Source organism: Dicentrarchus labrax, unplaced genomic scaffold (assembly GCF_905237075.1).
Source record: "Dicentrarchus labrax unplaced genomic scaffold, dlabrax2021, whole genome shotgun sequence".
In the NCBI taxonomy this organism is placed as follows: domain Eukaryota; kingdom Metazoa; phylum Chordata; class Actinopteri; family Moronidae; genus Dicentrarchus; species Dicentrarchus labrax.
In genome coordinates this window covers 23,954,179-23,971,205 of record NW_026136710.1, presented here as the reverse complement: position 1 = coordinate 23,971,205, position 17,027 = coordinate 23,954,179, and the positions used below count along the sequence as shown (strand labels likewise).

The 17,027-nt window shown below is 41.1% G+C and overlaps 1 protein-coding gene and 1 long non-coding RNA gene across 2 annotated transcripts in view; one reads left to right on the top strand and one right to left on the bottom strand.

Moving 5' to 3' along the window:
* Positions 1-17,027, top strand: part of LOC127370398 (uncharacterized) — a 143,636-nt gene that overhangs the window by 81,408 nt on the left and 45,201 nt on the right. The gene's annotated exons all lie outside the window — the stretch shown is intronic.
* The window catches only part of LOC127370381 (major intrinsically disordered NOTCH2-binding receptor 1-like), a 19,521-nt gene continuing 3,304 nt past the window's right edge, over positions 811-17,027 (bottom strand). The window contains exons 2-4 of the mRNA XM_051412392.1: positions 14,717-14,941; positions 12,529-12,771; positions 811-1,330 (exon numbers count right to left, since the gene is read on the bottom strand). Coding sequence (XP_051268352.1) covers positions 1,130-1,330; positions 12,529-12,771; positions 14,717-14,863 — 591 coding nt within the window. The 5' untranslated portion in view covers positions 14,864-14,941 and the 3' untranslated portion in view covers positions 811-1,129. The remainder of the gene's footprint in view (positions 1,331-12,528; positions 12,772-14,716; positions 14,942-17,027) is intronic.

Genomic DNA, 17,027 nt, shown 5'->3' with positions numbered 1-17,027 from the left:
TGCCAATGAGAGGTCTTGAGGGACTTGAATGGGTTTGTGACGTTGTAAAGACGCAATATTCTAGAAATCACAAATTTGGAACGACCAACTTCTCTTGCTATGACTGATAGGGTCATCCCTTTGGCCTTCATCTGGACAACCTGCTGCCGAAGGGTTTCAGTCACTTTAGAACGGCTCACCATCTTGCAAAGTCACTGAAAACTGGAAAGTTAGGCTGCCAGTTAAATAGGGTTTGTTGGATAATTAAGAGAATTAGCACCAGGTGCCAGATTATCTCCAATAACTGGGAGGTATCTGAAAGTGTTCTCTAATTTTGATGTGTTCTTTTTCAAATATCTCATTTAAGTTTTTATACTGTGCTTCAGAGCATATGTAACTCATGAAATATGCTTAAAACACTTTTAATCCTGTTTGGATAATTTCAAATAGGACTACGCAGTGACCTTGACATTTAGGAAATTGTAGATTGTTATCTAATTTTGATCTCCAGTGTACTTTTTTCTTGCTTGTTTGGTGCCCCTTTAATGGTTGTGGTTTTCTTTGAGATTAATTATTCGGTTAATTATCTATTTCAGGATAACAAAGCTGTCGTAATTATAAAATGAGATCATTAAGTTATGATGTCGAAATAATGGCTTAAACAAATAAACCTTTTCACATCTTCCATGCATAAAGGGTAAAAAGAGTGTTTTTCAACATTATTTTTCCATGTTTCCCATCTGTTGCGATTTGGCGCTATACAAAACAATTTAATTGAATTGAATGTTTATGTGTCAAAGTGACTAATGGAGACAACAAGTTTTGAATTCTGTCCATAATTGAATGAGAGTACGGGAACCTGCAGCACGAAACGGCTATGACGCAATCCTTACAGGCAATTGCACACTGACTGGCTTAGATGGTTATTATAAGTGTGGGCCAGGACCGGGCTAGGGCTGAGGTTTGTGACCTGTGCAGGGCTCTAATTCATAGTCCCCATAGGCTGTGCAGCCAAAACATGTCCATTATGACTGCTGACTCCAGCCAAGTTTTCTAGTTTTCTTCTAAAATAAGAACAGAACAATATGTGACCACTACATGAAGGTGAGGTTCTAAAAGTTGCACTATACAATGGCAATGTCTTCATAAATCAGTTTTTCTTCTGTAGAACCACAACTGGCACTATGATAACAATAAGTATCGCACAAATGGACAAAATGACTGAAAAAAGAATTTTACAAAGTCTTTTTCTTTTGTGTTCTGCTTCTTTCTTCTTCAGTAAAGAGTCAAATCCTGGCGTGTAGAGATCCTCAAGCCAAAAGTCCAGATCTTTAGGAGTCTTCTCTTCCTCCTGTGAAGAAAATGAAAACAGGCTTAACTATGACACATCGCTATTATGACAGCGGATTCAATTCATGCTCCAGCAATAATCACTTGCATAGTTTCTGATGATTCACTGATATATCTTTGAGTGATGTTCCTATTCATTGCAGAATGAAGAACCATGTGTTTCTGCCACATATGTGCTATAAAAATTCCTTCTCCTTTTTGATGTCTTGTAGCAGTTGGCAAACAATGAGAGTGAGTGCATTACTGCCACCAACTGGTATGTTGTGGATCGGGAAGTTACCAATATATTCAATAATTATATTAATAAATAAAAAAAATTAGAAAACTAAAGTTATAGTTCTCTCTATGAAGTTAATTTCTTTAAGATATTTTAACATAAATAGATAACACTTCTTCCCAGAACTTCTTTGTTAAAGATCACATCAATCATAGCTCAACTGTATTTCTTTAAGGTTCCAAATAAGTTCCTTTTTGTCAGTGACATATTTTGGAAAGTGAAGCAACATTTTCTAATGTTTCTGTTTGATTACAAAACTCACCTTTCTGTATTGTGTTTTCCTATCGTAACCCATTTGTGCCCAAAGACTCTAAAAATGCTATAACATTTGTTCTAATTGGTCTAAAGTCTTGATTTGGTGCCGACATACTTTATAATAATAATAATTTTATTTATAGAGTGCTTTACAAGAAACTCAAAAGACATTTCACAAAGGTAAAATACATAGGTTAAAAGGGTAATAGGAACAACACACTAAAATAAAACAATTATAAAATATATGTACAATATATATCTACAGCACACAACAATTAATCACACATTAAAAGCAGTTCTGAAGTCTAGGATTTGTTTGGGGAGAGTGTTCCAGAGGGAGGGGGCAGCTATGGAGCATAATCTATCGTAGGGGTGGGCGATATGGGCAAAAAATAATATCTCGTTATATTGGGGGATTTTGGCAATAACGATAATCAGTCAATATCCTATCCTCCAAAAACTCATTTTCCGAGCGCCCAGCGGTGTGAAAAGTTGAACAGATTTCAACTTGAAGCGTTCTGAGCGCTTCGCTTAAAGAAACGTCTCTGCTGACATCTTTTTACCGCTGAAGGCGCTTAGCGCTCTGAACGCTGAAGCTCATAGGATTTGTATTTAAAATAGGCGCTGCTAGCACTAAAAACGTGTTTGCTGGACACAGACCATTATCAGTCTTTTCGAAACCAAACCATTTCCATGCCAGAGAGGTAGACCCACGTCTCGGCACTAAATCATCTGAAGTACAGTTAGCTTCAGGGACTGACTTTAGCGCTGCTAAACTGTTGCAAGGGGGATGCTAGCGAGAGGTCACGTGATCACGTAGGCCCACTAGTCGTGTGACTGAATTGTGCCATGCTGTAGAGAGCGTTGCTGCACCGTGTATTAAGTGGATGTGAGGAGTTTCCGCGTGCGTTTCAATATTTTTGGCGAAGTAATTTAAATACTCGATAATGGAAATTTTCACATCGTCAAAACAACAATGACGATATTATCGCAAACGATATATATCGCCCACCTCTAATCTGTCGCCCCAGGAATGATACTTGTTCCTCAGTGGTGGAGACAAGAGGTTTGTGTCAGAAGAGCAGAGGCTTCAGGAAGGAGTGTGGCTTTGGAGCAGGTCTGTGAGGTAGGAGGGGCCTGGTTGTTGATGGCTTTATGGGTAAGGAGACTGGAGGACAGGGGTGACGTGGTCACGGGAGCCGGGATCGGTGAGCAGGCGAGCAGCAGAGTATTGGACATTCTGTAGTTTTTAAGGACTTAGGAGGATGTACCATTTAAGATGCTATTACAATAGTCAATTCTGGATGTGATGAAAGCGTGGATGATGGTGATATGACCTTAGCCAGGAGAGGGCAGTACTAGTGATGTTCAGGAAGGACTTAAGACAGGTGAGAAGAATGGTGTGGTTGATAGTGTCAAAAGCTGCAGTGAGGTCCAGGAGGATAAGAATGTTGAGGTGACCAGAGTCTAAGGAGAAGAGGAGGTTATTGGTGACTTTTAGCAGGGCTACTCCTGTGCTGTGTTGTGAGCGGGAACTGTCATGAAATGGTTCAAACAGGTCGGCTTTTAGGTGGTGGGCTTTGAGTTGGGAGGCAACAACATGTTTGAGTATTTTTGACAGAAAGGGAAGATTAGACATAACTGCTGATGGTGTCAGAAAGGGAAGATAAAGGGTTTAAAGAGATCGCTTTCCTCAACAATTGGTGACCTCGACGTGATGAAGACGGAGAAGTTAGACAACCAAGTTTTTTCTTCACAACGGACGAGAGGACTGAGTTACAGCAAAACTTCGTGGCCACATAAACAAGGTAAGCAGAAGCCTGTTATAACAAAATTCTGCGATTGGGCATTGTCAAAAACTGTTTTGAAGTCACTTGTGAAACTCCTCCTAGGCATAGTTTAAACCAGTATAGTGTGCAACATAGGGCACGCTCCCTTAAGGAGGTCGCCAATAGGGAACCTGCTGTGAAAGCGCACGAGCAGATTAGCCCGAGGGTTGGAGTCCCGTGAGGGTTAGAGGCCCCACAAAGCACCAGCGGTTTGAAGGCCGCCCCAACCCTGCCACATTATATGGGTGGCGGGGTAAAAAGGGGTCTAGAGGACGCCCCAGGTCGCTGGTTCCTGTAAGTACCAGAAGAGGGAACTCCGAGAGGGATAAAAAGGAAAACTCGGACTAGCCCAAGGGTTTCAATCCCTGTGACCGTTGGAGTCAGCACTAAAATAGTTTGTACTAGCGAAAAGGTAGCGCCGGTGGTACAAATAGCCTGAGTTCATACGATATATTGCGATGCAAACATTTGAGCATAATAGTTGAGTGTTGAGAAATGGGAAACTGTTAAAAAGGCTGAATCATTGGGATTGTGTATTGTGTGGGTGGGTCCAGGAGTTAAGACTTTTTTGTGAGAACGTCTGTTCTGTGGGGAAAACGGGTGGTTGGATACGGGAGAAGTGTGTCTAAAAACTTTCTGTGTGAAGCCTGGGAGGACCCCTAGAAGTGAGACCAGACTGAAAGTTATTCACCCTAGAAGCTTGTCTCACTGGGCAATATTTTGTGCAGAAGCAGACCGTGAGTCATTCACACTGACCCCGTATGTGTACATGATTTTTTGCTGTCAGGGTGTGTAGCACGTTTAAGAGACTGTGTTAACATGGACGGAGAGTTCGACAGAGAGTGTAAAGAATATGGGGGGTGCCCAAAAGGTACCGTAGGAGGGCAGTGGAAACAAATTAGACAGCAATTGACTAGTGGGTTTCCGCAGAATAAACAGGAAAAGATGATGAAGGGACACGATATGACCTGGACTTGGCTCCAGGAAGAGGGACATATACCTAGAGATGAGAAAAAGGTGGAATTGTTGCCCTATCTGGCTGATGCCGAGAGGGCTGTGTTGAAAGAGTTAGAAAGGCATAAGGCAGAAGAGGGAAAGAAGGGTTGGGTGATAAGGAGGAAGTGGAAAGAAACATTAGCAGAGAAGGAAGAAAGGAGAGCGTCAGTGCATATAATAACATTAGCATGTGCAGCATTTGAGGCTCAGAAAGACAAAAACTTGACTAATACTGTTACCAAGACTGTGACTAAGACTGCTCCACCGACGGGACCAGCAGTCCCCCACACATACCCAGACCTGACCTCACCATGTGCACCCTCAGCCCCTGACCATACACCCCACATGATAGCACCCCCACGGTACACTGTTATCTCGCGAGGGGGAATACAAGCCCCCGTCTTCACCGTAAAAAGCGCACTATTAGACCTTGAGACACAATCAGTAGAGGGGGGAGCAGCCCAACTGCAGCGGTTGGATTTGATTGTAGAAGAACAACAGGCAGCCATTGTGGAGGTTACAAGCATATGTATATATACATATTATATATATATATAACGACAGGGAGAATTAGATGAGTTAATAAAGGTAGCAAGACAAGAATTAGCAGGGATAAACTACAGGCACAGACTTCCTAGGCACCCGCAACGACCATGACTTGTATCCAATCCCTGATTGGGTAGAGGGTCCCCATTACCACCAAGAACAATGACGAGGCCCGGGAACCTCTGACATCGGTGAGCCAGGTGCGGTCTCATTCACAGATGCTTTTAGCTCAAGACAACACACTGGGCGCTATAGGGCAGTGGGCGGATATTTACTGGGGGTTGGTGCTGCCAGAAACGTCAAAAGGGGGTGGTGTAAATTCATTGTACACAGACTGGAAGCCGTGGTTGCATATACTGAATCCCTATGCCCCTCCCCCTGATCCTATCCATGTCACATTGTTTTATGATCGGGATGAAACTTGGGTGTATCATGAAGCATTTATGGCCGTGGAGGGTGCGGAGGCTCAGGTGGAGACTAAGTGTTTGTTTGCAGGACCAGAAGGGATAGCGGCTGTAGTAGAATTGAATGATGAGTTGGATGTTTCTGAAAAACCCAACTCAGTTAATGGTGTGCTTTTTCAGAAAAAAGGGGGTGGGAGACAGGTACTAACATATGCAAGCGTGACGCTAGATGCAACAGAGAACAGACACCCACCATGCACCAGACATGCAGCGAGAGTCGTGAAACTTTTGAATAAAACAGCACATATCGTAATGGGACACGCAATAACAGTACTTACCACACATAGTGTAGTTGTGTTTGTAAACTCACAAGCATTCACCATGACCTCACTACGACAGACAAGACTCGAAAAGCACTAATGAAGCCCAGACAAGTGGCAGTGATTAAGTGCAAAGGACATAACAAGACTGAGACACTGACTGCTAGAGGAAATGACGCCGCAGACCAGGCAGCTAAACTGAAAGCCGGCTATAACAGGAGAAGAGTGTTTGGGTGGGCAGGGGAGCAGTAAAGACTGAAGGACTACGGAGGGGACCGGAGGGAAGGCCAGTCCTCCCTCCAGGACTGACACAAGTGATGCTCCAGGAAGGACACGGACCGACACATTGTGGTAGAAGACAAATGAAGCATCAGTTGACACACTGGTGGCATCCGTTTCTACCCGCAATGATTGAGAACCATATTAAAGAATGCAGCATTTGTAATGTATACAATATAAGACCCACAGTGAAACCACATCAGGGAAAATTTCCCCTACCATCCTTGCCAGGCCAAGAAATCATAATCGATTACACAGACATGATACATCGTGTCAAGGGGTACAGATACCTCCTGGTGGCTGTGGATGCATACACTGGCTGGCCAGAGGATGTACCAGCAAAAAAGGAAGACGCAGAAACCGTGGTTACATTTTTGATTAATCATTACATCCCCATACATGGTTTCCCAAGGAGAATAAGATCTGACAATGGCACACACTTCAAAAACAAACACCTGCAAGAAGTTGAAGCTAAGCTAGGCTTGAAACACACTTTTGGCACAGTCTACCATCCTCAGCCTCAAGGCAAGGTCGAAAGGATGAATCAGACCCTGAATGGAAGGATGGGTAAAATATGTGCACACAGTAAACTCAGCTGGCTAGAAGCCCTCCCACTAGCTTTAATGTCAACAAGGAGTTCAGTGAACTCCGCTACAGGGTTTACACCATATGAGCTTGTGTGTGGTCAGCAGTTTCCGGGACCTGGAGCGGAGGGGGTTACAGCCTCACCCACTCCATTCCTGGCCTATAAGCCATACTATGATCAACTAACGGCACGGGTTTCAGCCTTTTCCAAACAGATGGCTGTAATCCAAAGAAATGCAGAGCAGGCACGGCCCTAAAAGACACCGAGTGGGTGTTGCTGAAGGTCATCAAAAGGAAGTGGTCAGAGCCAAGGTGGACAGGACCATACCGGGTGATTCTCACACGCGGTCCGGCTGGACGGCAAAGGAGACACCTGGTATCACTGGTCAATGTGCGGAGCATCTGACCCGGCTGTAAGGACCCGGGGAGAGTTAAGACGAAATGTAAGAGAGCAGTTTTAGACTGCCAGAAGGAAGAGGCTGAGGAAGAAGCGTAGTATACCTTTATTTTATTAGCTTTGCTAACACACAAGTGTAGAGTCAGAGGAAGAAAGCCATACAAGTACTTACGTTGGGGGTGTTACCACCCAGCTACATGGATAGAAATAGGACTCCACTAAAGAAAGTTGCTATTTAGCGTATTTACATTTTTCTTACTTATCATTTTATTGTACTTTGGGAAAATACATGTTAAATCTCACAAGATAATATCTTCAATAGTTACTTTGAGTGGGGTGTCATATTGGTATTACAATCGTAAAATAATTATGTGCCTCCCCAAACACAAGATGGGATGGCTTGGTGTATTTTTATGTTTTGCTTTGATTGTTATAGTCCCTGCATTTGTGTGGGAACGATTTTATGACAGAGGATCTACCACGACCGCTGATCGGGCAGAGTTGACACAGTTCCCACATTACACACTGGCAGTAGGAATGGTTGATGAAAATTCTGTGTAACGTGATTTGTTTGATTTCAGAGCATGACCTCAAGGGGAACCGAAAAGGGGGTCTGAGGGTTTTTTATGTGTCAATTTTTATTGGTCTCAGTGAGATGAGACCAAAAGGGGGACTTGAAGATATGTTATGTTTTATATCCGTCATGTGACCAATGATTAAAACATATATGCTTGATTAAGTTGATTAAAGTTGCATTAGCAAATAAGGATGATTGAGCACCACGTAATAAATAGAAGGCTGGTATGGTATTGATTGCCGTGCTGTTTGTTTGATGACAAGGAAGTTGTAGGTAGACAAACGACCACATCCTCTGTGTGTAGGATGGCGTTTGCAAACTAATCCTGTTTCTTTGAGAATGTCCATGCAGTCCAGTCGCAGGTTATTGTTGAGTTTATGAAGATCTGAGGTGGAGTACAGCGCAGGCATGGTTTGAATGGAGAGTGCTAGCACAGAGCTAGTGCTAGCTCATTCGAAGAGTGCTAGCACAGAACTAGCGTTGGCTTGTGAATGACAGCACAATCTGCACCCCAGGAGTGTCCACGGGATAATCCACAGCATAACAGCGCTAGGAGACCAACAGCACGGTAAGGAGACAGACACTGGAAGGGCTACCAGTCTGTTAACCCAGCTCCTGTCCAGAGGATGGAGGTCAACTTGCCGTGGTGGTGGCTAGCGGAGGAATAACGGACAGAGCCAAGGGCTTACCAAGAGATCTTGGCAGGATAAGCAGGTGGGCTTGTGGTCGCTAGCGATGAGGCAGGATAGCAAAGTTAGGCTTTCAGTCAGTCCCGGGAGCCCTGGTGCAAGCAACAGAGTTTCATGGTAGGTTCGTAATTTGAGACACTAATCCGGTTCAAATGCTTGTCCAGGTTAGAGGAAAAATGGTAGCAAGTGACCACCAGCTTGGAGACAACTTTACCAAGTAATAGCGTAAGGGGTACATGGACTCACTTTGGTTCAGAGATGGAGTGGCAGTCAAAATGCGCCAGCATCTGCCACACTTTAATCAACAGTCGAAATCAGGATTTTTGAAAAGTTCAGAATTTATAGGTATCAAATATGTTATTGTGCTCTTTGTAGTTTGAGATACAGCCAATTTCTTATCACACCACATTTAGCCTTATGGCAAATGTAACTTTCTAAAATGGTATAAAATGCTCAAGAATAAGCAATAAAATGGAGGGATTTTCATTATGTTAGCTAACGTTAAGAAAACACTAGCTAGCTCAGTGGTTCTCAATTATTATCTGTCATGCCCCCCCTAGGGGACAGAAATGTTTTCACGCCCCACCTGAACTGAAATACTATTGAGAACCTGATAATATTTATTTATTTATCTGTACAAACCACTGTATGAGTTGCTGGCACCAGCATTCTGCATACAATCACCTGCTTATTAAAATAGATTAATAAAATATAAAATAAATAAATAAAATTAAATTATAAGGAGTTCGGTCTAGACCTGCTCCATTTGAAAAGTGTCCTGAGATAACCTCTATTATGAATTGGCGCTATACAAATAAAATTGAATTGAATTGAATTAAAATGAGCTGAGATAACATCTGCAGCAACTTAAAACAATTTCCAAGTTCAGTTTATTAACTCAATGTGTAACATTGAAACAAGACTGCTCAGTCTGTGTGATTCTCTAAACAGAGAAAAAAGCTAATGATTCACTGGGATGTGCATTTTTTTTATTGTGCAACAATATTACTTATATTTAACGTTTGTCTGTTAGATGTTCTGTGAGTTGTTCTTGGAGGTCGCCTGAAATGTCAAATATAGTCTCATTGGACAGAGACACAGTATTCAGTGTCTCAGCACTTTTCTCACCTATGATTGTGACCATGTCCAATGCTGCCGGAGTATTAGCTCCTCTGCTATTGTGTGATGGTTTTTTGCACCTTGCGATGTGGCGGTGTTTGTCCGAGGCTAACAGTGCGTTTTTATTTACTGATGCCGCGCTCACTAAATGACCGGCCTGTTGGCGATACGCATCGAGTATCCGGTGAAAAAAGGTCCAGTGGCTTATTGACAGAACTGGGGTGTAAGGTCTCCAGGTGCGGTCTTCATTTGTTTGGTTTCATGCTGTCCGCTGCCAGAGTTTTTAAACATAAAACACACACAGGTCTTTCCTCATTTCCGACCGTATTCACGGTAAACTTAAAGGCTATGTAGGCTTCGTCGTATTTCCTGCTCTTATTAGGTTTATGCCGGTTACCGTCACTTGCTGTTCTTGCCTCTGACGTCTCCTCCGTTTTTCTTTTTACTCCTGTCAGAAACTTCTCCATCTCTCCTCCTCCGTCAGTCCCCCCTGACACATGAGAAGTACTGAGCTAGCTAATCTACATTAGTGTTAACTAACTATCTGACTGATGTAGATTATCTTTTAACCATCGTTAAAACGTGGTTGTCTTTTCAACATATGTTAGCTTAGCACATAGCATATCTAAATACAAGACAGGAGGAAGCTGAGCGAGGTTCTGACTGAGTCTTGTTCAACTGTTACTGGAGTACAAAGTAAACACATTTAAAAAAATATATTTTTTTAAATGTATACTATTTTTTGTATTTAATTTATTAAGCTAGTTTTATTTACAACACCAGGGCTGAAAGTAGTCCAAATCAATATATCAAGTCTTATCAAAATGGAATCAACCTATAAAATATCCACATTGTTTTTTCAATGTGGAGGAGGTGAACTCCCCCTAGGGAGAAGGGAAAGACTGATTGTTCCAGCCCTGTCACTGTGAATGCAGACTAGAGCAATAGAAAGGAGTGAGGGGATAGTAAAATACCTCATTTAGTTAAGTTATATGAACAGTGGGTGGCAGTACTGCATCGTTATATCTGGGTGAACAATCTAAAACAGGGGTCTCAAACTGCTGATATTGTCATCTCATGGGAGGGCCACTTTAATGTATTTAGAATATAATGTATAACATTTAAAGTGCAATGTTCATCATACTTACAAATGCTTTTATACTAAATGCATCTTTGTTGTTCACAGCCAAACAACAACACTGTAAAACCTGATGAGTTAGTTCAACTCAAACTGTTTGAGGAAACTGATGGCTTTAAACCGTTTAAGTTTATTAACTCAATTAATTTAAGCATCAAAAATATTTGAGTAGACATAAATCAGGCATTTATTGTTATGGTAACCTGGGTAAATTAAGTGAATTCTACCAATTCCATTCAGTTAATTGAAGTTAGACTAATTTGTAGCATTTCTCCAAACTTATTTAAAATGTGTGAACAGAATTTTTCTGAATAAAGTAACTTAAATGAATCTTCTTTATACAAATCTTACCACCAAGTTTTATTTACTCAGTTTTCTTCCACTAAAGCAAATTATTACATCACCCATCAAAACAGCTGAGGTAAAATAAAAGCAATTTATAATCAATTAATTATCATGCGATAAGTTTTTTTCATTGTTTTTTATGTGACTTATATCAAATCTTTACATTAATGAGTAATAATTATTTTAATGTATACTTGGGTTTATGATGATTAATAAAATGAAATAAAACTAAAACTCCAAAGCTTTACAGCATTATAATGCTTCCACTGTTATTATGACATAAAATGAATTCAAAGAAAATTAGTCAGTGGAACAAACTGGATTTATATTGCCTGTACTTCAAAATATTGAACACATTTAAGTGCACTCAAAACAAGTGAGTTGGGTTTAATTCATGTGAATAAGTGACTCAAATATTTTGGAGGATTAAGTTACATTAACTTACTTGTTTTATTGTGTTGTCAGGTTTTACAGTGAAATAAAGCTGAAACCTTCTCTCTTGTCAATCAACAGTTTTTTCACAGATTATCTGTCTCATGTACTACTGTCAGGATGGGATGGGCGGCTGTGGTGCAGAGGAAGGTTGTTGGTTCGATCCCCGGCTCCTCCTGCACACATGTCGAAGTATCCTTGAGCAAGATACTGAACCCCAAATTGCTTGAATGTGTATGAATGTTAGTTTCTGTTCAATGGACTTTGCCACCACTGTGTGAATGTGTGGGAAAGGGTGAATGTGGCACGTAGTGTAAAAGCACTTTGAGTGGTCGGAAGACTATAAAGGTGCTATACAAGTACAGGTCCATTTACCATTTACCATATAGTTACAAATTTTTTTTTATTAAAATGACCTGCAGCTTTAAATTCATGAATATCTCAGTATATGTAGGCAAAAGTGTTTGCATATATGTCTCTGTGTACATATCAGATGATTTTATAATTTAATTGTATTCCTTTGTTGCACCCATACATTTGTTTAACACATAAATAGTATGACAACAATTAATTATATTTATTTTATCAACTGGTCCATGAAGGGACATCAGCCTATCAAGGGCAGTGCTTTTATTTATTAGTGCAGTGTAGTCGTTTATTAATGCTAATGAAGAAAATAACTAGTTTCAAAAGTATACTATCATTATAGCCAGTTGTTATGGTTTTGGGTTTTATTTCAGTTATTTCCTGTTTTATGTTGAAAGGGTTCTTCCGCATGTAACTTCACTTCTTGTGTTTGTCTGTTTCCCCGCCAGTATTGATTGCCTGCCCTCCCTGATTAGTTTTACTAGTGTCTGGTTATCCTACCATAACCAGTGTACTAGGCTATGTTCCATGGTCTCATTTGCCAGTTTGTCTTTACAGTGTATCCCTTCATCTATCCAGTTGTCCATCTGTCTTTGCACCAATCCATCCCATCCTGTCAACATCGACAGCCTCTCCTCAAATTACCTTTAAATAACCCGCAAGGTTGCCATGGATTGTTTGTGTGTCATACTCCTTCACAGTCCAAGAAGGCTTGGTGGTCTTCTTGCTGTCTACTACCTCCATTGATCTTATGTCCATGTACAGAGGGTTCCTTTTAATGTTGGACTTCAGAGTGACAGGAGTGATATGCTTCTCCAGGTATCTGTCCACAAACACCACAGGTGTGCCTTCTGGGGACGGAGGAGACCGGCTTTCACTATCCTCCCTCTGTGGAGACAAAGAGGCCGAGATTGGAATTCTTACCACATCCATCTCTCAACCCTTTCTATAGACAGAGAGGAGATGCTGGAGACACAGTATACAGGGTGGTCAAAAGCAGAATTCTTTAATTAAATAGGCCTATACATAATGATGATTATTATCTGCAGTTTCTTTCATTTTGACAGGATTCCTGACTTTCTTATTCCATTGATGCTGCTTATAATCACATAAAGAGACTTTATGATGATACAATAATTGGAGGAAAAAAGTATAACCACTGTTGTCTTTAATTAGAAAAATCCTCCACACACTGTTAATTAGCAAAATATATGGAAGCCCATTTCTGCCAATCTGACAATAAAAAAAGATTCTGTAAGTCATTATAATGAGAAACATTCTCAAAATTTTGACTTAACATCTTAAAATATTAACTTAGCATCACAAAATAATGAGAAACGTTATTTACAAATTAGCATCTCAATATTTTGACTTAGTATCTCAAAATAATGACTTTAAGATACTATGAGATACTAAGTCATTATTTTGAGATGCAAAGTCATTTTCTCCGTCACAGGGGGCTGCTTTGTGCTCAAACACTATTAAAATTAATAGACAACGTTTAACAGGGGCCTTAAGATAGTTTCTGATGGTGTGCTTACGTTCAATTCTAACAGATGCTGAGCATCAAAAAACAGGTTCTAAGAGGCCAATTTGTAACTTACTCACCTGTGATCTATAAATCTTAAATTAACCTCAAATTGACAGCAAATGCCTTAGTGATTTTCCTTTATATAATGCTTGCAGAAATGAGGAGGAATAGCCATGGACCAAAAGACACACACCTGATAGATGGTCGATAAACAGTGGGTTTAATTTGGGGTGTATCTGATCCACCAACCAGCACTTTAGTGAACATTTTTGAAACAATTCACCTAATTTCCACTCTTTTGTCCCACTAAGTGCAGTTTAAGGTTTATCTTAATGGATTATGTTGATGATGAATTGACAAAAAGACTGTTGACATGTGTGTATTGATTACTGACGGTGGCTGATCAGGCTAATTATCATCTAATTGTATACTCAGTTTCTAACAGCAGTATGCAGTCTGCACTTATCTGTCACTCACTGCTGCAATAAACTGAACTTTATAGTAAAAGAGCAGCTTTATTAGTCATGATTGAAGACTCTATATTGCAGGAAATGGCACATTCAGGTGTTAATTAAATGAAACATTTCTCTCCTCAACAAAGAGTTAGCTGTAAAGTCTACTCTGCCTCTAGAGGATCCACCACTGTCAGTATCCACAGCCACAATATGAGAAGAATCCTGCTGAGAGTGAATATGACTATAGCTGCTGGGCCTGATAACTTCCCTGGCCGTGTACTTAAAACATGCCAATCAGCTAGAAGATGTCTTGATATTTTTAACATATCACTGTCACAGGAGAGTGTTCCCACCTGCTTCAACACAGCCACCATCCTCCCTAGACCTAAAAAGTCTGCAGTATCTGGTCTAAATGACAACCACACTGTGGCGCTCAGCCCCATTCTGATGAAGTGTTCTCCAGCACAATAAGAAGCACATACCTGCCAGCCTGGACCCTCACTTGTTTTAGTTCCAAATCCTCAGATATTTTTTCTAAATACATGTTAATCTAATTGATCTAAATTAATGTGTTAAATTTGACCACATGCCACCCTTCTAGATCCTGAATACTGAATAATGCACTTTCCTGTTCTCCTGTTTCAAGCTACTATCTCCACACAACTCCTGATTGTGATTCACACAGACTTAATGCACATCATGAATAATGCATTTTGGTATACTGTATGTGTTATGTGGAATAACATTTAAGGAACCAAATCCAGTTCATGTCAAAGGGCAGAAACAAAACACAAAAGCACACACGGAGATGAACATACAGTTACATTGTTTGTCATATAGTCCATACCTGGGAGTAGACCCTGTTCTGCCAGTGTCTCTGACTGGACATGACTGCCCCAACCTGGAACATGCCGTGTGTGGCCGGCAGCATCCCAACGTCCAGCTGGAGGAACTTCTCCGGATGATTGTTGTTGGGCAGAACGGAGATGTCCATCCTGGCTCTGTTGCTCTATCCACACTGACTCCTTCACCTGCCGGGAGCCTGGCCGGCTGCACATGCTCACTACAAGCTCTGTAATAATTCATGAAGAGCAAGATATTTATGAGCCTGTATCACTTGCAGGTGTGTGTAACCTAACCTGGCCATTAAGAGCCTGATGCTGGGAACCAACTGTGTCAGTGGAGAGAGAGAAAGAGAGAGAGAGAGAGAGAGAGAGAGAGAGAGAGAGAGAGAGAGAGAGGTGGATGCTCAGTGCCTTAGTTTACACAAGCTATATCCACACCAAAGTCACCTGAATAATGTGTCACGTAATACCAGTGGTGAAGTTACAAAACTCTTACATAAAGTAAACCTCCAGGACTGCCTTTTTTCATTTACTTAATATTACAAGATTTAGACACATCCTGTCACAGATGGATGCAGAAAAACTAATCCATGCATTTGTTACTTCTAGGCTGGATTACTGCAACTCTTTATTATCAGGTTGCCCCAATAAGTCCATTAAGACGCTTCAATTAATTCAGAACGCTGCAGCACGAGTACTGACAGGAACTAGGAAAAGAGATCACATCTCTCCTGTACTAGCTTCTCTGCACTGGCTCCCTGTAAAATTCTGAATATACTGTAATTTAAAATCCTCCTCCTCACCTACAAAGCTCTTCATGGTCAGGCCCCTTCATATCTTAAAGAGCTCATAGTACCCTATTACCCCTCTAGAACACTACGTGTCTCTAAAAGTAGAACAGGAGCCAGAGCCTTCAGTTACCAAGCTCCTCTCCTGTGGAACCAGCTTCCAGTTGTGGTTCAGGAGGCAGACACCCTCACCACATTCAAGAGTAGGCTTAAGACATTAAATGTACTATTAAGATAACCGTTTAAGTTTGTTTTTTTCATACAAAAGCATTTGATGGTTCCAGCTTCTGAAATTTTGTGTTTTCCTTGTAATTATTCTTATTATTTAAATGTATTTTTAATAAATATAATATAAATATATTGTTTGGACAAAACAAGCATTGTAAAGGTGTCATGGGCTCTGGGTAATTGTGTAATTTCTCTCTCATTGTACCATTTTTACAATGAATCATGACATTAAAGCTGCAGTAGGTAGCTTTTATAGAAATAACTTTCTGTCATAAACAAAACAAATAACAGTAGTACATGAGACAAATAATTATTAGGAATCACTCCATTAACTTTCACTGTTATGCAGATGATACGCAGTTCAATTCAATTCAATTCAATTTTATTTGTATAGCGCCAATTCATAACAGAAGTTATCTCAGGACACTTTTCAAATAGAGCAGGTCTAGACCGAACTCTTTAACATTAATTACAGAGACCCAACAGTACCACCATGAGCAAGCACTTGGCGACAAGGGCAAGGAAAAACTGCCTGTTAAAAGGCAGAAACCTAGGACAGATCCTCCGGCTCTAGGTGGGTGGTCGTCTGTCTCGACCAGTTGGGGTGAGAGAGAGAGAGAGAGAGAGAGAGAGAGAGAGAGCGACAGACAGACAGACAGGTGCACAGCAACAACAGTATTGGCAATGGCAGTCAAGCAGGACCATGGCAGGAGGCTCCACCAGGATCCATGAGAACCTGCGAGACGAGAAAGCACAAGAACTCCGGGGAAGAAGTGGAGTTAGTAACATGCATTAAAGGGACATGAATGAGTGCAGAAAGAGAGAGGAAGAGAGTAGCTCAGTGCACCATGGGAAATCCCCCGATAGTCTAGGCCTATAGCAGCATAACTAAGGGATGGTTCAGGACTCACCTGATCCAGCCCTAACTATAAGCTTTATCAAAGAGGAATGTCTTAAGCCTACTCTTGAATGTGGTGAGGGTGTCTGCCTCCCGAACCACAACTGGAAGCTGGTTCCACAGGAGAGGAGCTTGGTAACTGAAGGCTCTGCCTCCTGTTCTACTTTTAGAGACTATAGGAACCACAAGTAGCCCAGCATTCAGAGAACGTAGTGTTCTAGTGGGGTAATAGGGTACTATGAGCTCTTTAAGATATGAAGGGGCCTGACCATGAAGAGCTTTATAGGTGAGGAGGAGTATTTTAAATTCAATTCTACATTTTATAGGGAGCCAATGCAGAGTAGCTAGTACAGGAGAGATGTGATCTCTTTTTCTAGTTCCTGTCAGTACTCGTGCTGC